General features: G+C 51.1%; 1 protein-coding gene across 6 annotated transcripts; it reads right to left on the bottom strand.

Annotated features, from left to right (window-relative positions):
* Window positions 1-2,707: 2,707 nt before the first annotated feature.
* SOD3 (superoxide dismutase 3) lies at window positions 2,708-8,684 on the bottom strand. Of its 6 annotated transcripts, none has more exons than XM_024993273.2 (4): window positions 8,580-8,671; window positions 5,865-6,000; window positions 4,935-5,175; window positions 2,708-4,382 (listed from the first exon to the last, which is right to left on the bottom strand). In XM_024993273.2, the coding sequence occupies exons 3-4, from the start codon at window positions 5,090-5,092 to the stop codon at window positions 3,641-3,643; spliced, it is 900 nt and encodes a 299-aa protein (XP_024849041.1). In that variant the 5' UTR covers window positions 5,093-5,175; window positions 5,865-6,000; window positions 8,580-8,671; the 3' UTR covers window positions 2,708-3,640. The 6 variants fall into 6 exon arrangements, with proteins under 6 accessions (XP_024849041.1, XP_059743535.1, XP_005207844.1 ...); XM_059887552.1 differs by having other exon boundaries at window positions 8,611-8,671; XM_005207787.5 differs by lacking the exon at window positions 4,935-5,175.
* Between the last annotated feature and the right edge of the window lie 273 nt (window positions 8,685-8,957).

Below are 8,957 nucleotides of genomic sequence, written 5' to 3'. Positions count from 1 at the left end.
CCCTTCTCCTGCCTTCAATCTTTCTCAGCATCAGGGTCTTTTCTAATGAGTCAATTATTCAAATCAGGTGGCCAAAGTATTGGAGCTTCAGTTTCAGCATCAGTCCTTCCAGTGAATATTCAGGATTGATTTCCTTTAGTATTGACTGGTTGGAGCTCCCTGTAGTCCAAGGGACTCTCAAGAGTCTTCAACATCACGGTTCAAAAGTGCCAATTCTTCAACACTCTTGAATGAGATGGGTGCTTTAAAAAAGGCTCGAAAGAGATCCCTTCCACCAGTGAGAACACAGCAAAGAGGTGCAGGCTATGAGACCCAAAGAGGCTCTCATCCACCATGTTGGTGCCCTGATTTGCACTCCCAGCCTCCAGAACTGTGAGAAATAAATGTCTATTGTTTATAAGATAGCCAGGCTGCAGTATTTTGTGATAGCAGCCCAAATGGACCAAGACAGAAAATAAACAATGAGAGGCACCAGCCCCTTCTGAAAAACAAGTACAAACTTCCATTGACAATCCTGAATTAACCTGTAATCTGGGCAGCAGTGTCAAAGATGGGGTGCTGGCTTTTTATTCTTGCCCTTTGTGTGTTCCTATGTAATTGCTGCCTGTTTTCACAACTTTTAATTGTGGGGATAGGCAAATGCATCTGAGATCAGGATATTTAAATACACGTTTACTAATCCCTTATCAGTGCCGACCTGTACAGTTTAAAATAATATTTCAGACTGTTACCAAACCAAACTGGGGTCTGCTTGCCTGATACTCAGTAAAGCCAACCTACTTACACCGGGCTGTGGTGATGGAAAGGGCACCCAATGTGGGGCCAAGCGAGAATGGACAGCTCATTGAAAAGATTCAAACTCCCTGATGGTTTTCAGTGAAGGGTTTCTTAAGATGAAGGAGAAGGTCACAGGGTGCATGAGCCACTCAAGAACATCCTTCTGGTTGGCTGGTGATGAAGACAAAGTGATCTTTCAGGAATCTCAGTCATCAACCTTCTGGTTCCAACTGGTCTGGGGTCTACATGGTTGTCACCACGCCATGAACCTCTTTCACCTGGTAGGGGGTTTAGTATCTGCCAAATGGCTCAAGGATATGGCTTATGTTCTCTATAGCCCTTGAGGAGGAACTAAAGGTCCTTGACTGTTTTATAACTAAACATTTATTTAAATATAACAAAATATAACTATTTTACATTTATAAGTATTTGATAACTGAACATTTACTTTGTCTTGCTTGGTGGTTTTCCTTTATTTCTGTATTTTCTCACTTCTCTGATTCCATTTGCTCTCTAGAACTCGGGGAAGGCCCAGCAGGCTAGAGTTCTTCTACAGACTGGGGGATGTGGGGATGGGAACACAAGGAGTCTGTCCCTGGGAAGGCCTTGCAGAGTCCTATTCAGTTTCAAAACCAGTGAGAACCAGTTGGTGGAGCAAATTCACCAGGCAATAGTCTTTCTTCCCAGTTGTCACTTGGGTTCAAGGAATGGTTTTTAAATAACAAGTCAGTCCTAGTAAGAGGTAAAAATAACCACTGGGGATGAGTTTTTGGCTAAAGTTCTGTTTGACTCTCACTGCCTCAAGAGTCTGAGAGAAACAGAAGCTGCCTATAAAGAACCAGGGTGGAAAACTCACAGCTAGGAAGTGGGTCTATCCCAGGAAGCTAAAAAGTTAATATACTTTCATTAATAAATGAAAGTGAATACACAGGACTGATCTAGTCCGTGTGTAGATTATAATTTTCAAGAGCAGAGGCAGAACCGTTCCCCCATCAACCCTTGATCAAGACCAACCTACCTTTGGACCCCACTGCTTCCAACTGTTTTTGTAATCAAGAAGTTAAGAAGAGGGACTTCCCTAGTGGTCCAGTGATTGACTCCACACTTCCAAAGCAGGGGGCCAGGGTTTGATCCTTGGTCATGGAACTAAGATTCCACATGCCATATGGCATGGCCAAAAAAAAAAAAGTCAAGAAGAGCATTGTCCTGGTTGTGGAGAAGGCTGACAACTTCAGATACCAACACCAACTTCCCTGCAACTTGCCCAGTGACACTGCCGCAGTAGCCCTGTCTCCGCCATCTGGAAAATGGACCTCAGGCTTCACACAGAGGCAGCTGTGAAAGTCCACAGAGCCCAGCAAGTTGGTGCACCCCTCATGCCAGGCCAGTGGCTCCAGCACCAGGATCACTGGGAGTGAAAGTGCTAGTCACTCAGTCATGTCAGTCCCTGCAACTCTACGGACTGTAGCCCACCAGGCTCCTCTGTCCATGGGGATTCTCCAGGCAAGAATACTGGAGCGGGTAGCCATTCCTTCTCCAGGGGGATCTTCCCAACCCAGGGCTTGAACCCACGTCTCCTGCATTGGAGGCAGACTCTTTACTGTTTGAGCCACCAGGGAAGCCCAGAATCACTGGGAAGGTTGTTTGAAATACATTTCCTCCTCTGCCTTTGAATTCCACAGCTCTGGGATGTAGCCCAGGAAGCTGTTTTTTTGTTTATTTTGCCACTTCCCTAAGTGATCTTGGTTTCCTCCCTCTTGCGAGCTCCACCCAAATGCATAAGGATCAATAGGTGATTAAATTTTGCAGAGGAGCTATGTAGGGAAGAAAGAGAAGTCCTACAGGGATTTGGGAAACGTCTTTACCATTCCTCAAAAATAGCTGAGCCAGGAAGAAGCATCAAAAAAGAAAAAAGTAACCAAGGCCCCCATGAAGTACTGATTTGCTGAGTTTTTAATGTGCAATGCAAATATTGTCAAACAACCCCCAAAGGAGCTGCTTTCTTGAGGGAGTGAGGGGTGGAGGTGGCCGGGGGAAATACCTGGAGACACCTGGAAGAGGCACCTAAGTGCAGGCTGCACAAGCTACGGGGGCAGAGGTGGGGGAGTGGTGGTAGGCAAATTCTGGAGGGGTCTCAGAATGCCTAGAAGGAGCCCATAGGAGGTGGGGGTAGGTGGGTGATTAGGGCATAGAGGGATCTCAGGGCTCACAAGGTAAAGATGTGGGTGTCAAGGTGGAAAGGGACCTCAGAGTCTGGAAGACCCTCAGGGTTCATGCGTTTACTTCGGTATCTCTGGGGGTTCCTCAGAGCTCGGGGTGCCCTCAGGATGAAAGGGGGGTGTCTCAATATACACGGTTGAAGACCTCAAAGTGAAGGGGATTTTCAGTTAGATCCTAGCCATGGCAGAAGTGGTACTCCAGAGTACAGAGTGTCTCCGGGAGGGGAAGGAGAAAAATCAAGGTGAGCGGGTAGGCGGCTTGGGGTCTCAAGGAGGGGATCGTGGGCCTTGAAGAGGCGTCAGGATGTTGAGGGGTCCCAGGGTTCCCCAGGATGCGTAGAAGGGGTCCTGGGCCACATAGAGAGCATCTTGGGTGCTTGGAGGAATGTCAGGGTATAGCAAGGTCTGGGGTCCTTGGGAGAGATGTCACAGCGTTCAGGGATACTGGGGTACGTTGTGGGGGGGGGGCGGGGGGGGGGCGGCGCTGAGGCACACAGAGGGGATCTCGGGAGCCTGGAGAGAAGTCCGGGCGTGGAGCGGTCTAGGGGCACTTAGAGGGGAGTCGGGGCATGGAAAGGCTCCCAGAGCGCATAGAAGGGGTCTGCGGCGCGCGGTCGGAGCTCAGGACCACCTAGGTGGAGCGCTCAGACGGCTTTACACTCGCTCTCGCGCCGCCGCTTCTTGCGCTCCGCGTGCTCCTGCGTTTGGCGTGCCCAGGGCCCGGGGCCACACAGACCCACCACGCAGCAGGCAAGCCGGCGGCCGGCGTTACCGTTCTCCAGACTGGCCTGATTGCCGCCGCGGCCCATGTCGTCCTCGCCCGCGTGGACCACCACGGCACGGCCCGCGATCGAATGCGGGCCGGTGAGCGAGGCAGCCAGGCCGGAGCGGTACTTCCAGACCTGGCCATCGCGCACGGCGAAGTTGCCGAAGTCGCCCGGGTGCTGCGGGTGCGGCACGGACATCGGGTTGTAGTGCGGCCCGGTGGAGTCGCAGCCCTGGCTCAGGTCCCCAAACTGGTGCACGTGGATGGCACGGTTTGTGCCGTTGGGCTCGTTCGGGAAGCCCTCAAGGTGGAAGAAGGCCTCCAGCAGGGCGCCAGGCCGGAGCTGCCGGAAGAGCACGAGGCCGCTGACCCGGGGCTGCTCCGCCTCCAGCGTGGCCGACGGCAGCACCCGGCAGACGGCATGGAGCGCCGCGTCCGGGTCGATGGCCGCCGCCTGCCGCTGCATCATCTCCTGCCAGATCTCCGTCACCTTGGCGTGCATGTCGCGGATCTGCTCCTCCGTGTTGGAGCCCATCTGCTGCTGGATCTGGTCGGCCGAGGCATAGGCCACCAGGACCACAGAGGCACAGAGCAGCGCCAGCATGGCCAGAGTCGAGCACCTGCGGGCACCCCCAGGGGGTGGGGGCAGAACGAGGCTTAGTCGCTGCAAACCTGGAATCCCAGACCCTCCGGGGTCCTTGACTCCAGACCCTTCCTGCTGTGAGGGGCTTTCTTGCCCAGCGTGCTTTTTTTGTTATTTTGGCCCCTGTCTTTCCAGGGCCTGCTGTATTCCTGAAACTGGGCTAGGTGCTGCCGTTGTAAAGATGGATGAGGAATAATCTCAAGAAACTCACAGGGATCTTTCTGAGCCACAAGTCTTATCGTGATCCTCCCAACTACCATCTCCATAGCAATGTGAGTCCGGGACATTGGCCAAGGGGTGGGCTTCCCTGGTGGCTCAGACTGTAAAGAATTCGCCTGCAATGTGGGAGACCTTTGGGTTCCATCCATGGGTTGGGAAGATCCCCTGAAGGAGGGCATGGCAACCCACTCAGTACTCTTGCCTGGAGAAACCCCATGGACAGAGGAGCCTGGTGGGCTACAGTCCATGGGGTCATGAAGAGTCAGACACAAAAGAGCCACTAAGCACAACAGGGGTTGTCTCAGGCTACCTGAGGGAGGCTCTTGTGGCCCTTCCAGATCTCCTTCTTCTCAGCATCTCTGCCCCCTCATCTCCTGCCACTCTTTTTCTGCATCCTCTTAGACTGGCAGCATAAGGCTTGCTGCCGCTGCTTCTTGCACTTGCTATGTGCTCTCTGAAGTGGCCCATCCCCTCCTCTCTGCCATGTTCTGTAGACTTGAAGCCAGAAACTCAGTCTTATTCATCTGTATCCCCAGCATCTGGGCCTGCACCTGGCAGTAGGAGACATTTAATATGTGAATTCACATCCCATGTGAATGTGGGATGAGGAGTTCACTGAGAGACAGATGTGTCATCAGATCATTCCAATGCTATTCTCTGATTGAAGATGGAGCTTTGTGCAGGGCAAGGCCAGAATAAGCAATGTGCGTCTCCATGGGGGACTCCAGGAGGGCTTCCCAGAGGAGGTGACTTCTGAAGGTCCCACAGGACAAGTAGAAGCTTTTCAGCCAAGCCAGGTCAGAAGCCCATTTCAGGCAGGAGGCACAACATGAGCGTTCACAGACTGTGAAGGGACACAGTTTGTATGGGGCATGGGGGAAATTTAGTGTGGTTGGGACGCAGCCTGTGCCACCAGGGAGGAGTCGAGGCTGAAGAGGGAGCTTTGGGCCAAGGAGGGAGGGGCTGGGCTTGCTCTGCTAAAGTGCGTGGTTATTAACCAGGAGGCTAGTGCTGGTAGAAGTTTTTAAGCAGAAAAGTGAGTTTTGAGATAGTTTTTAGTCTGGCAGGAGAAAGGATGTGGGCTAGACTTCGGGAATGGAGAGGACAGAGGAGAAGGCGGGAATGGAGAGGACAGAGGAGAAGGGATGGGAAGACTTCAGGGAGAAATGGAGACAGGCAGAGGGTGATGAATTAGGGGGCAGCAACAGCAATCCAAACCAAAAATGATGAAGGCTATTACCAAAGTGGAGGCAACATGGTTTCAGGAGTGCTTCAAACGGTTTCACGGTTTGGGTACCACTGGCAGTGGAGAAGAGGAGCTGGGGATGACTGAGTTCCCAGCAGGGGAGACTGGATGATGGATGGTGTACCAGGCCCTGAGAAGACAGGAGAGAGGGCAAGTTTCGCCCAAGCTTGCTAAGGGTAAGATCCCAGGTGGGATGTTGGGCAGACGGTTGTAAATGGGAGTTCTGGCCCTTGGAAGAGGCAGTGTCAGTGGAAGGGGTTCTCAGTGTTTGTTGGCTACACATCAGATTCTGAATCTTAAAATTCAGATGCCCAGGCTACACCCTAAGAGAGTCTGATTCAGTGGGCATGAGTTGTTTAATTTTGTTTTATTTTATTTATAGCTCTGGTACCCAACCAGGAATTTTAAAGCAAGACACATATACTAACTGCAGTATTGTGGGGGAAATTTCTGACTCTGCCTTAGCTATAAGACAAGGCTGTAAGACCACCAAGGATCACTAGGAAGGTTAAATGAGATACGAGATGACAGGCCATTTTCACATTTTTAAGCCTGCCCACAGGGATCAATGCTGCCTCTAAAGAGCTGGTTTGAGCGTCAACTGCATTGTCAAAGGCCTTCTCCAACCTCAAAGCAGATGCCATTTTAAAGTTAAAATCTGGGATTGAGTGTTTATTCCTTCCATAATCATTACAGAAAGACAATCTAGTATGGTGATTAAAATCATGGATTCCAGAACTCCCTGGATCTGAAGCCTGACACTGCCACTTTATTTACTCCCTTAGAGTTAGCATACTTGTTATTTTTGTTACAGAGTACCAGAGAAAGTGCTGGACTGCAGAGTCTAGTTGGGCTCACCCTCCTCTCTGAGCCTTCTGTTTTCTTATATGCAAATAGAGATAATCATACTTACCTTAGAGACTTGCTGTAATGCTTGAAAGACACAATTAGAATCGCTAACATTTACTGAACACACATACAGGCACTATTAAAAACACTTTGCAAATGTTAATTCATGTAGCCTCCCAAGAACCCTCTGGGGTGGTTGTACTGTTACCCCCATTCTAGAGCACAGAGAAACTGAGGCACAAAAAGGTGAATGTTGTACAGACAACTAAGTCATGTCCAACTCTTTGTGACCCCATAAACTGTAGCACACCAGGCTCCTCGGTCCTCCACTATCTCCCAGAGTTACACATTCAATAATAGCTGAGGCAGGATGTGAAGGGGTGTGGTCTGCCCCAAGCCCAGGGTTTAGGCACCACACTGTATAGCTCTCATCAGAGGCAATTAACCCAGAGCCTGGTACATAAAACATTCCCAGTAAGCGGCAGCTCTTAGCTATCAGAGAAAAACTGCTGATAAGGATTTCAGGACTATCCACTATTGAAGCTGTGGGAGGAGGAGGTGGCCAGGAAAGGCTCCAAGAAGGAGTGACAGGTAGGAGGAGAGGTCCAGAAAGTGACATCAAGGGAAGCACTTCTGACATGGCCTGGTTACTATGATAAAGCCCCAGGGATCTGGGGCGGGAATAGAGGACTATCCCTGAGGCCACATCTTGGCCTCAAGCTCTCCATCACTACCGACCACCCCTGTCCTTTTGAGCTGGTCCTACCCCTCAGGAGGGCTCTGCCAACTGAAAGGTTTTTCACTGAAAGCATACAGCAAAAACAGGTTGTTTTGGACATGTCCACAAAGCTTTCTTTTCCAAAAATGCTTGGGTCATAATTAACACTTGAAGGAGATGTTTTTGTCTTAAAAAGAGAGAGAATGTGTGTGTGTGTGTGTGTGTGTGTGCGTGCGTGTCGCTTAGTCGTGTCCGATTCTTTGCAAGTCCATGGGCTGTAGGCCACCAGGCTCCCCTGTCCATGGAACTCTCCTGGGAAGAATACTGGAGTGGGTTGCCTTTCCCTTCTCCAGGGCATCTTCCCTACCCAGGGATCGAACCTGAGTCTCCTGCATTGCAGGTGGATTCTTTACTTTCTGAGCCACCAGGGAAGCCCTCTTAAATAAAAGAGAATTCTTCTTAAACCCCAGGTAAAACTCCTTGGGTCTTAAGCTTTTCACTTCGAGCCCTCCAGTTCAGCTCGCAGAAGGCTCACCCTTCTCAGTCTCTCAGTTTGAGCTGTAGATGACCAAGTGGTTTCAGAAGGGCTTGCTTGTTCCGGAGGGGAGAACAAAGTTATCAGGGAACAGAGCAAGCTACCAAGCTGGTGCCTCCTTCCTGGGTTTGGGTTTGAGAAAACTGTTTACTCCCCACCCCCTCAAAGACTCCAGGGTCTTCTAATGCCTGGGTGCCCTATGAGACGGGGTCCCGGCTGTGAGTCTGAGCCTGCGGGGTCCTCCCTTTGTGCCTCTCCTAAGCAGATGGCTTTCCCTCGCCACCCACACCAGGCAACATCCAGAAACATCTACCTTCCTCACTCCACATCTCTCTTTTCTCTAACCCAGAGGATGCTGAGGTCCTCTTGAAGAGCATTAACGGATCCCCAAACAGTCACTTCCTGCCTCCGCCCATTGCCTTCCTCAGCCCTCTCACCACCGCCCTCCTCCTCCCCTTCAGAGCAGCTGGACTCTGTCAAGAAGTGCGTTTTCTCCCATGAAAATGTTCAAATCCTTTTCCTAGAAGAGGCTGGATGCCCTGCCCCAGTTTCAGACTCAGTAAGCATACTCTGAGAAGAGTGAAATGAACCTCGACTTCACACCCACCTTTCCAGCTCTTCAAAGAGCGCTATCTCACCTGGGACCCGAGGAGCAGCACCTCACCAGCTGGTCACAGGAATGCGGGCAACTCCCGGGCTGTTTGTGACTGAGCAGGGCAGCCTCTGGGGGAGTGGTCACTGAGAGGAAAGAAGGTCATTGGGCTGGTTTAGGCAGGGAAGCTGGCCAGGCAGTCCTTGTTGTGGAATTGCCTCACCTCCCCCAGCTCTGTCCCCTCCCCGCAGTCCCTCCCCAGCCCCGCGTTCCCTGGCCAAGTACTCCTTTTCGTGACTTCACTGAGTTGTGCAGACGTAGCAAGTGACCTTCAGGGCACAGCAGGGGAATAAAAAGTAGACAGAAAATAGCTTGTTTGGAGAGGTGTACAAT

This window comes from Bos taurus, chromosome 6, assembly GCF_002263795.3.
Source record: "Bos taurus isolate L1 Dominette 01449 registration number 42190680 breed Hereford chromosome 6, ARS-UCD2.0, whole genome shotgun sequence".
NCBI classification, from domain to species: domain Eukaryota; kingdom Metazoa; phylum Chordata; class Mammalia; order Artiodactyla; family Bovidae; genus Bos; species Bos taurus.
This window is presented reverse-complemented; position numbering and strand designations above follow the sequence as displayed.

Excerpts from the sequence above, each read along its gene's own strand:
- SOD3 (XM_024993273.2), bottom strand. The coding sequence starts at position 5,092 with ATGGGCCACTTCAGAGAGCACATAGCAAGTGCAAGAAGCAGCGGCAGC. Across the intron at positions 4,383-4,934 it reads GCCACAAGAGCCTCCCTCAG|GTGCTCGACTCTGGCCATGC; the intron begins GTAGCCTGAGAC and ends GGGTGCCCGCAG.